The following is a 17690-nucleotide window of genomic DNA, read 5'->3' on the forward strand; positions in this document are numbered from 1 at the left end:
GGTTGCAGAAAGCGATAGGAAGAAACGTGTTGTAGGTATACCGTACATTCATTGCGTATCTCACAGGCTAAAGGAAGTAGGAAGTAGGTACGGCGTTAATGTTGTTTTCACGGCTGCCAATAAGCTAGGTAAGATTTGTGCCGCTGTGCAGAGGAAGAATGAGCGAGTAGAAGACAAAGCGGACCGATATTTGTTTCGTAAAACACACCAACAAATTCACTGATTGCCGTACGAGTGTGGTGTATAAGGTCCCTTTCAGCTGCGGCCGCTTCTACGTAGGACAAACGGGCCGATGCATTAACCAGAGATTGTTGGAACATAAGAGATCGCTAACAGGAGGCTCACCTTCTAATCTATCTTTACATTGTCGAGATTGTAAGTGCACGCCAAAATTCGATGAATGCGCATTGTTGTACCGTCATAGAAATGAAGAAACGCGCCTGATGATTGAAGCATGGCTTATCGAGAATAGTGTTAGCGCTTGCGTAAGCCAACCGTCGATTAACTTGCATAAAGATGAAATCAAATGCCTTAACAGTTATCTTCTACGTAGACCGCCACGCGTGCCGGTTTGATAGGTTCGCCTGTTGCATGGGCATGCGCAGATAAGTTTTCGTGCCTTCTTTCTTTTCAGCCATTGTGCGTCTCTTCAGTTGTTAGTCGGCGTTTGTGGTGTCCTGACTTCTTGTGTCCATGTTTGCACGCCCTGTCTATTTAGAATGAATACTTACCAACTAGCTCAGCTCTCTGTTATTCTAAGCTTCATTTCTAGTACTCTGAGCCCTTTTCCGTGTTCTCCTACTTATCTGAACAATCCTGCCTCTTTGGCTTCATTAATTGCTATTTGCTTGGTCCATGCTAGAACTTTTTCATGGTTTTCTAAGAATAGAGTTTGCCCAGTTGAAGTTCAACTTTTGTGCGGCTTTCTGCAACCATCTACCGGACATGCCAGGAGTATATGTGCCGTATTGACCGCGGAATCATGGTGTCAAGTGAGATTTTACCAGGAATGCCTCAAGGTCCGTTGCTCGGCTTCGCGTGACGATCGCCGCCAGAAGCAGATGTACGCCGACTGTATGAGGGTAGCTAACCAGCATGCGGAATTCATATGGAGGGTAAAACTTCGAGAACTTCAACCATGTAAGAGGAAGATTATTTCTACTGTTTCACCGCAAAATAACTTGCTAGTCCTTGGAGGAGCTGCCTTAGATGATAGTCACTGCAAAACCCTAGCCTTAGGTCCTAAATACTGTTTTAAGCCGAACCTGAAACCAATAGACGTTTTAAGTTTGCCGCGTACAATCACTAGACTTGTTCCTGAAGAAGAGCGTTCCCACTGCATTTCAGACTGCGTTGCTAGCATCAAGGGTTCTAATATACATCTCAAGTGTTCTGATCCTATCCGGCCTTTGGTTAATTACTGTGTCGAGAAGAAACTCAGGCCAGTAATTTCAGATAAGGAAGGGTATTTTGTAATTATGCCAGACAGTTTGTTCTCAGAAAAAGCATTAACAGCCATAGAAAAGAATTTTAGGACGGTAAAACTTAAGCCATCAGTAGTTAGGCAACGTGCTGTCAACCTTTTTAAAGATATAATCTTGAGAGAATAGCTTGTAATGTCAAGAAGGCTAAATCACTTACTTTAGAATTGTTTTTTTCAGCCAAAACACATAAGAATGAGATCCCATTTCGAGCAATTGTTTCAGAGCAAGGCACCTGGCAAGTCGCTGTGTCTAGTTATTTGCAGAACTGCTTAACCTCTTTGAGTTTTTCAGACCCTTTTCGTATGCGTAATTCTCAGGCGCTAGTTCAGTTCCTCTCAGAGGAGAACCCCGGCTGTTGTAAAGCTTTTAGTATGGATATTGAAGACCTGTATTATTCTTTGCCGCATGAGGACTTGTTAAATTGTGTTAATGAATGTATTAACGAACAAGCGCACCAGACGGTTTTCACCGATAAATGTGGTGTTTCTACGGGGGCATTTCTAGAAATCCTTTCCATGTATTCAAAGTCGACGCTTGTAGGTTGGAAGGAAGGCGTTTATGTGCAGAAATCAGGGATATGTATTGGTTCTAAGGTTGCTCCGGTTCTTAGTGATTTATACCTTAGCAAGATTGACAATCTTTTGGTAGGCGCCTTAGGTAATTTTTAGAATGAAGGGTAGGTATATTGAATGTCTTGAATACTGCGAAGAGATAGCAGCAACGGTAATGTTTTGCTTGGGCTATTGCAACCATGGGACCATACCAGTCCCTGTGTGTTTCAGTTCCTTGACGTGCATTGCACGATATATATGCAGGTGGTTTCGACTGCACGGATAGCATGGCGTGCACTAACTAGTGTGCCTATGAAATCCCAAGATTTCGTTCTATGATGAACCTGGCTTCAAGGACAATACACCTGAAGAGCTCAGAGAACCACCCCCCAACACTGGAGTTTATTCCAGTGAAAGAATCCAAGGTCCTCGGGGCATGCGCTGTACCTTGTTTTTCCTTTTTTTATTGCGATAGCAATTATATGGACAGTCTCGGCTGATTTTTGTCGTCGCTGTCGCCGCCGTCATGCTGCGTATATGTATAAGTATGTATATACAGTGGAACCCCGCTGTTACGTTCCTCACTGCTGCGTTTTCCCGGCTGTTACGTCGTTTTCCGCCGGTCCCGGCATAGCTCCCATAGGGTACAATGTATTGGGAACCCCGCTGTTACGTCGTAACTGTCGGACCGTTCCCGTATGATACGTCGCGAAGTGCGCTCGGAGCCGACCGAGTGACTACCAAAGAGAGCGGCCATGGTGCATTTTCACGCAGCTTGGCCTCGTTTGACCGTAATATTAGCCGCATGAGAGGCGCAAGCAACAGAATCTTTCAATTGATGCAAACAAAAGCATGGCCTTCGAGATTCAAATTGCAAAGATGGCGTCTATGACGTAACTGCTCGCAAAAGCAAGGCCTTCGAGATCGGCATTTACTATTGACAAAAGCATAGCCTTTGAGATTTTTATTGCACAAACATGGCGTGTATGACGTAATTGCTTGCGAAAGCAAGGCCTTCGAGATTGGCATTCACTTCTGCCATCGCGTTGGCGTAGACTCATCATCATCGTTATTTGTCGGAGAACGGGAGGAGTTCGAGCTGGTTGGAGCTCGCATGGTCGTGCGTGCGGTTCGCGGTCGGACTCGCGCGCCGGTCGTGATTGCGTGTGCTTAGTTCTTTCATGCCTACAGCTGTTGGTGTTTAAAAAATCACACGTTGATTACATTTCTGTGGATGAGGCCGTCCTAAGCTCCGCGTTTCTATTCATCGACTAGATCGCGGCTGAGCGCGCCAATTTTCGTGCTGCTCGTAAGAATTGAAATAAAATTCTGTACCACTAAATATTTTGCCGTTTTTCCTGTTTTTCGGCTCTTACGTTTCCTGTCTCTTACGTTTATTTCCTACGGTCCCTTCAAAAATGTATCAGCGGGGTTCTACTGTATATGTAAAAGTGCCAAAAAAAATAATTCTGAAAAAAAGCTTCCGAAGCGCGGAATCGAACCAGCGACTTCTCGATCCGCAGCGCGTGGCTCTAACCACTATGCCACATAGCGCAGATAGTCCAAATGACTAACGGCAAGCATTATATACACACCCTTTACCGCAGTACTCAGAGACGGCAGGTGCTTATAAGCGTTTCTTCATTACCAACGAGATGGCGCTAGGAGCGCAATAGGCGCACTTAAAGGCGTTGACCAGCTTGCCCCGCTCCTGCGAACGCCGTTTCTCTTTGCCCACGAGGGCGTGGTCGCATTCGTGTGCTATCTGAGGAAAGGGGCTGGCGGGGTGGGGGGAGGGTTGTCTGTCATGTGCTTTCCCCGCGATGTCCGCGCTGAAAACACAGAGCGTACGAAGGATACTTCGCTCGCTGCAGCAGCCGCATTTGCGAAAGGAGCACGCTGTTCAAATAGAAATAAGTAACAACTGTGACAGTTAGTTCGCGCTCCTCCTTTGTGTACCTGTTCGTTTGTTTCGTGCGTCCTGCTTTATGTTTGAGCAGTGCGCTTCAAGTGTCGAGCTGTGACGCATCATAGTTAGCGCTCGACGTGTGCGTGTTCTTTTTGTGCATCCTTTGTGGTTGAGCGACACGCTGGAAATTTCGAGCTGGTTTCCATTCTTCGCGTTACATTCCAATTTGTTGCTATTGCATTCATTGCTTCGCCGTTGCGGTGAAACTGTGACTTTTTTTTTCTTTTTAGCAAGTGTTATTTTCTTTGTTATTAACAATGTCCGTTCATTTCCTGGTATACCCATATGTCCCCAGAACCAGTGCATTTGGAAATTATGCCCTTGTTCTTGCAGACGACGCACTTAGAAATGTAGTTGTTGAACAGCAGGGGTGGCGTGCAAGTGTGTTTGCACATGTGAGAGGCATCATGGGAGTCTGTAAATACTCTGTAGTGACATTTAGCATCTCTTGGAAAATGGTGAGCGGTGGATTCGGCATGTTTGGGAAAATCTTAGATAGCATACAGTTCTGTCGCAGATGTGTGAATAATCTGGCTCGTTAGATGGAGTTTGCTACCTCTTTCGTTTGCCTCCAAGTCCATGCCGTAGAGAACACCAACACTTCCTCTTGTGGTCCGATGGAGGCACTCATGCACACTATTTGACAGGTGCTATGGGTTAGTTACCATTGCGTTTCTGCTGCGTGTATTTCTCGTAGATTCGGGCTTGCCGAGTGTTCGTTGCCCGTGTTCTTTGGCAAGGTTTGGGGCCTGCAATTTGTGTGTGCTCCCAAAGGGGAGATATGTGTGGTAGCACAGGAAGGTTAGTTACATCATGCCCAACTCTAGCAGGGGCTCTTCCTGCCTGCATGGAATTCAGTAGTGTGATATGCGTCAGCTCATGCATAGACGAGAGGTCAGCAATGTCTCCCATAGCTAAAGTGACCATATTTCACAGGCTCCAAAGCGGGATGTGCAGGGGGGGGGGTGTTTTGCGAATTGACGGAAGGAAGAACATGTCGTACAGCTCAAACAGAAGATTCCACTTTTAACAGCTGAGCTGTTTTAAGCTTGCATAAGTCCGCGTAGTGCACGCAAAAACTCGGGCGTGTATGCGCCACAGCAATTCGGCAAGCGCCACTACCGAGTCAGCAGGGGTGACGGAAAGTGAAGACATTCTAGGTAGAGAGCGGAGTGAAAGTAAGTGATGGAGTGTGGTGAGAAAGGAGGTTGGAGCATGGGGTGGTAGGGAGAGAGTAAAGCCTGGTAAAACGAGGAGTGCTGAGGCAAGGACTCGGGAAGGAGGAGCAGGCGAGCGTTGAGCAAAAAATCTGCTCAACGAAGTGGAGAGGAGGAGGAGAAAAATAAAACAGTAAAATTTCAAAAGGGGATTCATGAGGGTACCCACTATCCAAAGGCGAGTGTTGTAATGACGAGGCTATCCAGGCACGGTAACTGAACAAGCATTTATGGAAACAATATATGCGTTGCTGTGGGCCAGAGAATGACAAAAAGATAGAAAGAGATGTGGCCATGAGAACGAGAAAAAGATAGAAAGAGATCGAGAGAGAAAGAAAGCAGATCGTGCCATGTATAGTATACTATAGCAAAGGGGTGTAGTGGCTGCGCTAGCTGAGTGCGACTGCGAGCCGGCTTTCGGCCGAAAGCGGGACAAAACACCATCCCGCAAGCAGGTTGGCAGGACAGCGGGACCCCAGCCGCAAAAGTAGGACATTTCCCGCCTAAATCAGGACGTCTGGTCACTTTACCCATACCACAAGAGGTTTTCAGTGCAGGGAAGGGTGTATACTTTGGAAGCCCTTTGATCACTCTCCTGGCCTTTTTATTGAGGTTCTGCAGAGTATGCAACAGTGTTCCAGTGATCGGGTAAAGGAAGGTGCCATACAGGATATGAGAATGTAAGAATGCCTGTACAAAGTGCTTGATTTCTTTCTCTCTCACGTCCCTCATACACTTGGCGATCATGCAAAGAACTTGATTTGGACCTGCTTTGTAGCTTTTTCTGTTTGGTGGAACCATGTTGTGAATATGCACTGCGCACACAAGAGCATTCAGAGTAGTGAAATCTTGTTAATATGTAGCTGCTGGAAACATGGCATAACTATGCACTAAACAGTACTAGTGCAGTGCAACCTCTCAATAACGAAAGGCCTGAAGAACGAAAGTGTCGCAGCAATGAAGCTGTCTGGTGTCCCCGGCGAACGTCTATAGAGTTCAATGCATTTGGCCCCTCTCTGCAGCAAAGAGACTTCAAAAGCGCTCCTGCAATAACAAAAGTTTCAGGTTGTAGTTCGCTACATTTTTTCAACCGATGAACTACCGTATAAACGCGTGTAAGGGCCGCACCCGTGTAAGGGCCGCACCCCGTTTTTTTGAAGTGCATATTCTAAAAAAAAAAAATCCGCGTAAGGGCCGCACCCACACTTTCCTTAACCAACACGTATTCAAAATGCGCGCGCGCGTAAGCTTCTAGGCTTAGTTGATAGATGGCGCAAAAAAACGCAACGATCATCATCGTCACCAGAGTATATATATATATATATATATATATATATATACATATATATATATATATATATACATTTTTTTTATTTTATTTGTGTTAAGATGTTCGTGAAGTGGGCTAAAAATTTTAACTTTTTTATTAGTATTCATAGGCCCGCCAACTAAAGGTTAAAGCAGGATTTTATCTTTAGCTTCTCACATCTCTATACAAACGCGCTATCGGCGCTATCCATATCGGCATTAGCATCACCAACTTTGGCATCATGGAGTTTGGCATGGCTTTAGCATGGCGTTCGCGTTGTTCGGTTTGTGCTACAGTGTAGTTTGTGCAGTTCAGCCAGCCATTTGCTGTAGTTTTCTGCACTGGTCGATGTCCTTCGTGCTATCTTGTTTTCTACACGGCGTTCACGTTTTGGCAAGATGGGGAAGTACCGTATTTACTCGATTCTAAGCCGATGTTTTTTTCGAAAAAACGATGTGCGAAAGTGGGGGGGTCGGCTTAGATTCGAGTACAATGAATAGGTTTTTTTACTTTTCTGGTCTTGCGAATTTCGGGGGTCGGCTTAGAATCGGGGCCGGCCTAGATTCGAGTAAATACGGTACCTGAATAGCTACACTGCTGGCTGTAAGTTGAAGGTGACCGAGTATGCTCTCGAGCACGGGAAACGTGCCGCCGGCAGAAAATTCGACGTTGACGAGAAGTGTGTTCGACGTTGGTGTGCTCAAAAAGAAGCCTTGCGAAACACCAACAGCACTAAGCGCGCTTTCCGAGGAGAGCAGTGCAAGTTTCCCGATTGGAAGAAGACTTGCTCCGCTATGTGACTGAAGTGCGGAATGATGGTCTTGCACTCACAACGGACATGCTGCGCGTGAAGGGACTAGCCTTGGCCACTGTACTTGGGTGGATCCTATCTGCGTGGAGCTCGGTGTCGACGGACATTGTGTCCCGAAGTTTTAAAGTCGCCGGGATATCTAGCAGCTTGGATGGCACGGAAATGACTGCTTGTGGGGTGACGGCGCTTCGCAGCACACCATCTCATCTCGGACTCCAAGTCTCAGGACTCGCCGAGTGACGACGATTGAGCACGTATGCCGCAAGAAATGTCGTATACTGCAATAAACGCTCTTCGTTCGCTAACTGGTGCGTTTTTACTTAAAAAAAAAAATGTCGCGTGTATGGGCCGCACCCTGAAAATTGGCCCTCATTTCTTGAAAAAAAGGTGCGGCCCTTACACTCGTTTATACGGTAGTTAGGAACCCAGGAGTTAAAAAATTGCAGCACCACTCATTCGACAAGTCAGGCACATACGTTTCTGCCAATAAGCATTGGTGCGACCATTGCTGTTTACATTCTGTTGGGTGATGATGATAGGAAGACTTTTTTTTCGCTGAGAGCAGTTTTTTTGCTGATGCCTTTGATAGCAACTATGTCGGCACATGATGTTTAAAAGTGACGACACCCACGAAAGTGACGTCATGCCGACAGACATTCTGTAGACTGCCTAGCTGCTTGCTGTCGCGCGACTCTCCTCGTGGACGCCGAGATTGCCTGTGCTCTGCTTACATGCAGTGTTAAGCCTTCTGGACAGATGCTGCCTCCTATTAAAAGCGTAGGTTTTTGACGCTTCACTAGAAGTCTGCCATCATCACTGAAACTGCGAAAGGCGAGGCTCGAGCCATCCAGCTCCTTCAAAGCAGTGGGAAACAAAGCAAGATCAGCAACTTCTTTAATTAAATTGTGGTTCTACTAGGTAATTGGTGTGCGTATTTTTCTATTTTAGCGGCAACAAAATTCTCATGAGAATGAACAAAAATTGCTTCCTCAGCGATTTCGGTACTGGGGATTTCCACTGTAAGCATTAACCACAAAGTCCAAATTAGCATATCCTGATGCGCGCCATCACCACCAATAGAGAAATACATACCGTGGTGCCGCAAATATTGCCTAAAGTACCCACCACATAGCCTTTTTTTTTTTTTTACCGAAGTGTGGAAAAGGTTCTGGCTCTCTCGCACGATACCGCATCACCAAGGTGTACGCCAAGCGGCATTTCGGAACTATTGCAGGGTCCGGGATACGCAGCGACTGACATAGTGACAGAACAGACAGTATCGGCTTTCTGCGATACGTGTCGATGCATCTGTACCACAGTCTGTCACTAAGCGAAAACTGACACAGTTTTCATTAAAGCATGGCATGGCTGCATGGATCTGATCGTCCCTGTCTAGCTGCGTGCCACACGCTGCCTAGTCATCTTACGCCGTCATTTCCAGGCCACTTGCATACATGGTATGTGCATTTGTCGCGGGAGTGTTCTTCGTATCCACTCTGCTTCAGTGCGTGCACAGATGCAGTGATTAGCTTGTTGGGTTATCGCGGCGGCAACAAGTGCGCATCGCTGGTTGTGGGATTGAATCCCGGCCGAGGCAGCTGCGTTTTCGGTGGAGGCAAAAATGTTTGAGGCCCATGTACTTAGATTTAGGCGCACGTTAAGGAACTTCAGGTGGTCGAAATTCTCGGAGCCTTCCACTACGGCGTCTCTCATAATCATATCGTGGTTTTGTGATGTTAAACCCCAGATATTATTATAAGTGCGCATCACTTGATTGACGAGCTTCCAGCAGCGATACTGCTGGATGAGCTTGCAGCAAGCGATGCGCACTCGTCAATGTTGTAGTAGTCCTGGCAGTGGACAGAGGCGCATTTTAGTTGCCGCCTAATAAAATCGTGCAGTATGGCTGCAACAGCGCTTTGCTCGTTGTATCGTACACGCGCATTTGGCGTGATAGTTTGAATGCAGCGAGGTTTTGTGGCGTCCACGACCGCTGATGCTCAATTCGGCAACAGCAAGCTGCTTTTGTTTCTAAAGTGGCGCGCACGCGAACGTGGTCCCACACATTGAGGTGGCAGCGATTGGCGGCCCAGCAAGCTCAGGTTGTTGCCTATCAAAAGTGGGCAATTGGCTTAAGTAGGGCTACGTCACACATGTGCTCGAGCAGTTAGCTGCAGGTGATAGGGTTGTTCGCAATAAGTCATACTAGCATGTTCGGCGGCGGCAGCCATTTCTCCTGCATTCTTTCCCAATGCTTAGTCACAAAGGCGTTGCCGCAATCACGCGGAGGTCCACAGTGTCAGCCCAATCTCTCTGTTAAACTCATCTATGCTATTTAGTGCCATATTTAGAGCCTCCTCTTGTTGTCTCAGGGAACCTTTCGTAGTTCAAAGCATCACATCATTAGCATAAACAGCGTGCCCAATGCCTTCGATTTCCTCCCTTGAGGAAGAGCTGGTAGGACAAGATTGAATAGCACAGGGGAGATTACGGCTTCCTGTGGCACACCAATTCAGTCAGCAAAGATAAGAGCTGCATTCATTGCCAGCTTGGATCTGAAACATTCTGTTTTGCAGGATAGCAGCAATAAGATTGTGAATGTTGCCCTGAATGTCCTCTTCTCGTGCAGCTTGCATAATACATGCGTGAGGGAGGCCGCCGAAGGCCGAACTACTATACGAGGGCATAAGGATGAATTGTCGAGCAAGATTTTTGGGCAAAGCCTAATATCATGAGTGAAAAGACCAAGTGTGAATCTGTATTGGATCTGCGGCAGAAGGCTGTTTTATTCTAACCACCATATGATATCTTGCTCTTGCACTGACCGCTCTATGAACTTCACAGGCATGATGTCAAAGAAACCGGTTTCAAATTACCGAGACAGCTTGGCGACTTGTTTGGTTTCGGAATAGACTTGACAATTGAGTGACGCCAATCCACTGGAAGGTTTTCATCTTTTCATATACGGTTGATCTCCACCAGAACAATGATTTTGCATTCTGCCAGGAGGTTCTTGACGCACGCTACTGTAATTTCATCAGTGCCTGGCATGACACGTGTGTTTGTACTGCCTAAAACATCTTCGAATTCGGTTATTGGAAAGGTTGTCTTTAAGAAAAGGTAACTAGTTTTGTCAAATTAATTACTGAAGAAGTAGTTGTTCAAGGGCTTTCTAATGTTCAAGCCTGACTGATACCAAGTATAAAAGTATATTTGGGTGTACTCTGTTGCTTGTGCTCGTTTAAGAATCATCTGTGTCCTCTTGTAGATGGTTGTATTCCTCCTAATTAATAACCTAAAACTTGCATGCCTTGGACATTACCAGAAGGGCATTGCAACAGCCTCTTCTTTAAAATCATTTACCATTTTACACTACTTATGTTGTGGCCTAATCCATTTTGAGCTTGATTGTGCTAGTGGTGTGACCATGTCTAGACCACTAGTTCATATTTGTGAAATATGTAAAATGGACTATCAACTTTCTGCCATCTTAGTCGTTCGAAATTGGGAATCAAATCATGGATTTCATTGCAATCTTTAAATTTCAATCATCAAAGTGAAGAAACTGTGCTTGTCTTTCAAGGGGACTGGTTCACAATAGCTATTTATTAATGCATATTTTTGTTTTTATGTGCCTGTGATGACAAAAAGAGTTTTCTAGATAAGTTAGCACAATGTTGAGTAGTGGCACTTTGATTTTACACTGGAAGATGTAAATAATGATCCGTAAACTTAACCGCTATCTGGTGAATCAGTGACTGTACTTCCTGGTATCATTATGCTTTCATTGACGCAGTATAGAGACATTAGTGGGAAATGTGTAGACTGTGATAGAAATATGAACAGTTCCTTTTGTCATGCGCATTAATGTAGCTGTATCTCTGACCACCAAATACGTGATGCCACTGAAACTCTTACAAATGTTTATTTTCATTTGTGTTCTTCATATCATTGTAACTTCTTTTACTCATATTTTATTTTTTATATTGATGTGTTGGAACATAAAGTGGGTCTTTTGCTCTGCGGTGTTTTATTCATATTTCTATTGCTTAATGTTTATTATTGCATGCACCAAGATCTTCACTCTTTAGATATAGTGCCGGAATGCCGTGTAAATCAAGTTCTGTTTTTGGCACCTGCTGTTCACATGTGTTAACCATAGCTTTCATGTGCAGCAAGATGTTAATTTTCGTGAAATGTACAGGGTCAGTGTGCTGTTGCCATAAGAGTAGCCTTGGTTTTGGTGAGACCAGGTGATCATCTACTTAACTTTCATGTAGAGCAACCATTGTGTATTGTCTGCTGTTGCAATCCAGTTCTCTATGGCACATAATTTGCATTGCCTTTTTTGCTCTCGATGGCTTTGCAGGTTCCTTGTTTGTTGAGTCACTGGAGCAGTCTTCCTCACTGGCGTCTGTACAAGACCACATGCGCGCTCACACAGGAGAGCGTCGCTTTTCCTGTGACTACTGCAATGCATCCCTTTCACGAAAAAGCACGCTCAATGACCACATGCGCACTCACACAGGAGAGCGTCCCTTTCCGTGTGTCCACTGTGATGCATCATTTGTGATGAAATCCCACCTTGTTAAACACATGCGCATTCACACTGGAGAGCGTCCCTTCTCCTGTGTCCACTGTAATGCATCCTTCACGCAAAAATGCATACTCAAGGAGCACATTCGCATTCACACAGGAGAGCGTCCCTTTTCATGTATCCACTGCAATGCTTCCTTTTTACGAAAAGGCAGCCTCAATGACCACATGCGCAGTCACACAGGAGAGCGTCCCTTTTCCTGTGTCCTCTGCAATGCATCGTATTCGCGGAAAGACTCTCTCAAACACCACATGCGTACTCATACAGGAGAGCGGCCCTTTTCCTGTGTCCACTGCAATGCAACCTTTTCACGGAAACACTCTCTCAAAGACCACATGCGTACTCACACAGGAGAGCGCCCCTTTTCTTGTGTCCACTGCAGTGCATCCTTTTCGCGGAAAGACAAACTCAATGACCACATGCGCACTCACACATGAGAGCGTCCGTTTTCCTGTGTCCACCGTGATGCATCCTTTTTGCAGAAGTGCCACCTCATGAGACACATCCGTATGCACAAAGGAGAGCGTCCCTTTTTCTGTGTCCACTGCAGTGCATCTTTTGTGATGAAAGTCCACCTTGTTGACCACATGCGCATTCACACCAAAGGGCGTCCCTTCTCCTGTGTCCACTGTAGTGCATCCCTTGTGTAGAAATTCAACCCCATGAGACATATCCGTACTCCCACAGAAGAGCATCCCTTTTCCCGTGTCCACTGCAATGCATCATTTGTGATGGAACACTACATCGTTCAGCACATCCGTACTCACACCGGACGGCGTCCCTAGTCCTGTGTCCACTGCCATGCATCATCTTCTCGAAAGTACAAGCTCACGGACCACATGTCCCGTGATCATAGAAAGGCGAAGCCATCAACGAGTTTGGGGCCTAAAGGCTATCCTTAAAGGGGTACTGACACAAAATTTCGCGGCCGAGGTAGCCTGCTGGGTCGATACCCGTGTACGTGCATGTACCATCTGCAAAATATCGACAGCGAATAAAGCTTGGAAGGTATTTTATATGAATATTGAAGTTCGCGAGCGCGATCCAGCATTATAGGCCGCACCTGGTGCATTGACACCCTCGGAGGTGACCCGAGGTGACCCCCCTACTTCCCCTACGAAATCGTTTCAGCCGGTACAAGTTATGATGACGTCGTAGCCGCCATTTCTGTTTTGACGCGCTTCCCGACGAATCGCTCCTCGCCAGCGGGTCAAACCTGAAGTGATTCGCCACGTCGAAAATTCATTCCATCCCCGCCGCAAGAAAATCGTCGCCATCAGACGACAATGAGCCCGACGACGACAGACCGCGCGGAAATCCGTCACTGTTCTGTGTGCTCACGTGACCGAGCGTTTCACTCGCTAGGTGGTGATAGTTGCACCCTGCGGCTTGTCTAGCTTGTCGTTTTTGGAGCTCTGTGAAACCGAAACTGAGGCTGTGTCGGTAATGAGGAGTTTGTAATTAATTATCTGTCGCGCGCTGCAGCAAACGCTGTGCCGTGCTATGACTAACAGGCCCCCAGCAACACATTCCAGCAAAAAAACGCGGGGCGAAAATTTTTGTGTCAGGACTCCTTTAAAGAAGGGGCGGTCTAGCAGGGACGGCGTAGTTTGTTGATTAAGGGAGACAGTGAACTTGGTTTAAGGTGAGGAAAGACACTTGGTTTGGCAACTCACTAGCGAGAATGGGACGTAGGCATGGTAGGGAAGAGAAGTAGAAGAGAGTGGAAAGCAGAGGCCAGCTTTCCACTCTCTTCTACTTCTCTTCCCTACCATCCAGGGGCACGGGGCGCGCGCCGGACAGCGCAAGGCGTCGATGGTGTGCGGGGAATGGAAAAGTACCCGATGGTGTGCACCCCCCGCCACGTCGACGCAAGCCATTGGCCGGAGAAAGGCGCGTGCCACGCGACCCGAGCCGTCGAGAAAGACCACAGGAGAAGAGAAAGGCATTGTTCGGTGGAGTCGTCGAGGAGCAAGGTGGTGCAGGCCAGCGTCGCGTCCGCGACGGGAACAGCAGGGCTGAGTTCTGGAGGCAGCGTTGTGCATGCCCCGGGAGGGTGGCCGTCGACCTCGGGGTCTACCGAGCGAGGCGTCCCGGGCTTGCGGCAGCCTCACCACGCAGTTCTCGTGGCACCTGCGGCACTACCACAGCTCGGCAAGACGACGGCGACCCACCGACAATCACCGAAGAGCCACGCCGACAGTTAGAGCCCGTGGCACTGAGGAGAGGCCGACAGTTAGGCCTAACTGGGAGAGACCGGTGTTCTCCGAAAGGAAGGAAGCATCGGCGAGGAAGACGATCAGCGAGGCGTCTGATCGACGGCGACGGCCCGGAGACGTCGACAGGAGCTGCGACGACGGGACCGGGCGTCGACTTTGGACCGCCAACCGAGTCAGCGCACACCGCGAACCGTAAGAACGCTCCATTGGTATCGCGAGTGACTGAGAGGCCATAGTGGCCAGACTCTCGAGTTGATAGGAGATAGGCATAGCTCGAATGCTTTGCGATGTTTGTTAGGCTAGTTTGTGAGTGCCCATTATCTTTGCATTTCTGCACTCGTTACCTTTTTGTTGTAAATATTGAGTGCGTGTGTTTATTTTGGTTTGCCGTGGTGTGTTAGATAAAGTTTTGTTTGCAGTGCCACCACGGTGTCCCCCGACTCTTTCTCTCTCTCTCCCAACTCTATTCCGACATTGCAAGCGCTCCCGAGATACGTGACATAAGTTAGACAGTGAACTTGGTTTAAGGTGAGGAAAGACACTTGGTTTGGCAACTCACTAGCGAGAATGGGACGTAGGCATGGTAGGGAAGAGAAGTAGAAGAGAGTGGAAAGCAGAGGCCAGCTTTTCGTAGGTTTTTGGTTTTATTGGCAGTGCAGCTGGGCACCCACTAGTTTTTCTAATGGGCAGAGAAGGTACCCCAGCCTGTCGTTCAGTGTTGTGAGTATTCATTTCTCGTGAATGTGGCTTCTTCTTTCCTTAACTTCTTTCATGGCCGATCCCCCACAGTGGGTTGCGCCAGGTTGACAAGGTCCAACCAACCAACTTCTTTCACTTTCGTTTCTCCTTTCGCCAACGACGTTGAGCCATGCTCCTTTATGGCTTGCAGAAGTACACGTTTTATTCTAAATCACTGCTACTTGAGTATTGACACTAATGAGCTCCAGGACGGCTTAACTCTCCTTCAGAAGAAACTAGTGAGTGTCCACAGGCACTGGGAATCATACCTTGTGCCTCGCACTTTGGAAGCAGACCCTCTGAACACTTCATCATATCTGGATTATTAGAAGTGAATGCAATGGAGGAAGGTGCGCAGGCGAAATATTTAAAAAAAGGCCTTTTTTTTTTGCACTTTGTGAAGTGTCCCCTGTGCGTATATTTTTAGATCTCCAGTGTTCATATATCAAGTAAATGTAAAAAGAAAATAGCTCATGCTCAGGATAGGAAATAAAAAAGCTTACAGACTACACCACTTTACACCCTTAAAGGGGAACTCCGGCGATGTTCGATATTCATCGATTTCAATTAAACTTTCAACATAATGTGACGGAGGCGAGATGACGGTTTAATGGATATTTACAACAGTGAAGTGGCAGCCAAACAAGATGGATGAGAAACCCCACGCGCAAGCGCTTCTCGCACACTCGTCGTCTTCATCTTCGGAGAGCACCGCGCTAGCTCATGTGCATGACGCACCGTGACATCACTCTCCCGCGGCGGAAGCGCCGTCATGGCGCTTGGTATGGCAGCGAGGGACTAGGAGGGCAATACGGCTTCAGTCTGGAAACGTGCACAACGTTCGTCTGGTGTGAGGAGGTCGAAGAGGCAGTGTCCAGGGGTGTGACCTCATAATTCACGTCGTTGAGTTGTCGTAACACTTTATAGGGGCCATTGTAACGGGGGAGAAGCTTTTCTGACAAGCCGACCTGGCGGGATGGTGTCCAGAGGAGGACCAGAGATCCCGGCGGGAAGTGAACCTTTCGGTGGCGGCTATCATAACGGTCTTTTTGGTATGCTTGCGACAAGGATAGTCGGTCATGGGCAAGCTGACGAGCTGCATGGGCTCGAGCAACGATATCGCTGGCGTACTCAGTAGACAAAGGGTGCAGCTGAAGGAAGGAGCGTGTCAAAAGGTAACGCTGGATGTTGGCCAAATAGCAAATAAAACGGTGGATAACCAGCGGTGTCATGTCGTGAAGAGTTGTACGCAAAGGTGACAAATGGGAGTGCTCTGTCCCAGTCACGGTGATCTGGGAAGACGTACATTGAGTGCATCTAAGTCGGCGTTCGGTTCAGACGCTCGGTCAATCCATTCGTCTGTGGATGATAAGCGGTGGTAAGCTTGTGCTCAGAGGAGCAGGCACGCAGGATGTCATGCACAACACGTGACAGGAAGTACCTCCCTCGATCGGTAAGCAGCTGCCGGGGGGCGCCATGATGAAGAATGGCTTCATACAAGAGAAACTCAGCGACGTCAGTGGAGCAACTTGTTGGCAGTGCTTGAGTGATGGCAAAGCGTGTGGCGTAATCTGTGGCAACTGCAACCCATTTATTTCCCGAAGTGGACTTAGGAAAAGGGCCCAGCAGGTCAAGGCCAACACGGAAGAATGGTTCCACGGGTATGTTGATCGGTTGTAGAAGACCGCAAGGCGCAGGGTAGTGCAGAGGGGCGCTTGCGGCGTTGGCAGCGGTCGCAGGCAGCGACTAGCGGACCACGGAACGGTACAGGCCGGGCCAGAAAAGGCGACGTCGCACGCGATCGTAGGTATGAGAGACACCAAGGTGACCGGCTGCCGGTACGTCGTGGAGTTGTTCGAGAACACTGGTACGTAGATGGTGGGGTAGCACAAGTAGCAGTTCCGGGCCATCGGCGTTGAAACTGCGACGGTACAGAATGTTGTGCAACTCGAACAGGCGCACGGAAGGGTCTGGTGAAGCGGAGGTTAGATGGTCGATGATGGAAAGTAACGATGGGTCCCGTCGTTGTTCGGAGGAGACGCTCACACCATGCCCTCCATTGCCGACAATGCGGCTGTGCTCCCGAGCTGGACAAAACGTTCGTGGTGACTAGGCACAAGAGCCAGCGGACTCGGGAAATCGCGGAGGCATTTGAGATGATCAGAAAGAAAGACACGGGCGAGCTGCCCTTCTATCGCTTTGATTGATGAAGTGTCTTTCCTGGAAAGGGCGTAGTTTTGTTAGCAGGCACGTTTTTATTTGTCAATTATCTTTGGCGCATGTGCGGGTTTGTTGTTTTTCTCTTTCTTAGTCATATATATTTGTGATTTTTCCAATAAACGTTCAGTTGTTACATAGCGCTTGTGTCGTCGTTTTTTCTTCTTTTCGTCCGTGTTTAGTTTGCGCTAACCATCATGGGAGAAATCAACCAAAGCGCGGATGGAGAGCACGCAGGGGTTTGATTCAAGGTCAGTGACGTTGGGCACTTCAACCGGATGACGTGACAAAGTCTGCGTCTGTGTGCAGTCGTCCCGACTTGTAGTGGACCACGAACGAGTATTCCTGCAGACGTTGGGCCCAGCGACGGAGACGTCCAGATGGGTCCTTTAGCGATGAGAGCCAGCAGAGAGCGTGATGGTCAGTGACTACGGAAAAAGTTCAGCCACAGAGGTAGAGCCTGAACTTGGTCACTGCCCACACTAAAGCTAGGCATTCACGCTCAGTGATGGAGAACTTCCGTTCGGCGGGCGAAAGAAGACTACTGGCGTAAGCAATCACTCGATCCGTGCCGTGCT

At 47.8% G+C, this 17690-nt stretch overlaps 1 protein-coding gene across 5 annotated transcripts in view; it reads left to right on the top strand.

Annotated features, from left to right (window-relative positions):
* The window catches only part of LOC119390919 (gastrula zinc finger protein XlCGF8.2DB-like), a 76814-nt gene extending 59561 nt beyond the window's left edge, over positions 1-17253 (top strand). For 3 of the 5 annotated variants that reach the window (XM_037658630.2, XM_049414977.1, XM_049414976.1), the window contains exon 4: positions 11711-17253. In XM_037658630.2, the coding sequence (XP_037514558.1) occupies positions 11711-12375 (665 nt within the window). In that variant the 3' untranslated portion in view covers positions 12376-17253. Of the gene's footprint in view, positions 1-2299; positions 3450-11710 lie in introns of those variants that run through there. The other 2 variants (XR_007415907.1, XM_037658633.2) reach the window with 2 other exon arrangements.
* The last annotated feature ends 437 nt before the right edge of the window (positions 17254-17690 follow it).

Source organism: Rhipicephalus sanguineus, chromosome 4 (genome assembly GCF_013339695.2).
Source record: "Rhipicephalus sanguineus isolate Rsan-2018 chromosome 4, BIME_Rsan_1.4, whole genome shotgun sequence".
In the NCBI taxonomy this organism is placed as follows: domain Eukaryota; kingdom Metazoa; phylum Arthropoda; class Arachnida; order Ixodida; family Ixodidae; genus Rhipicephalus; species Rhipicephalus sanguineus.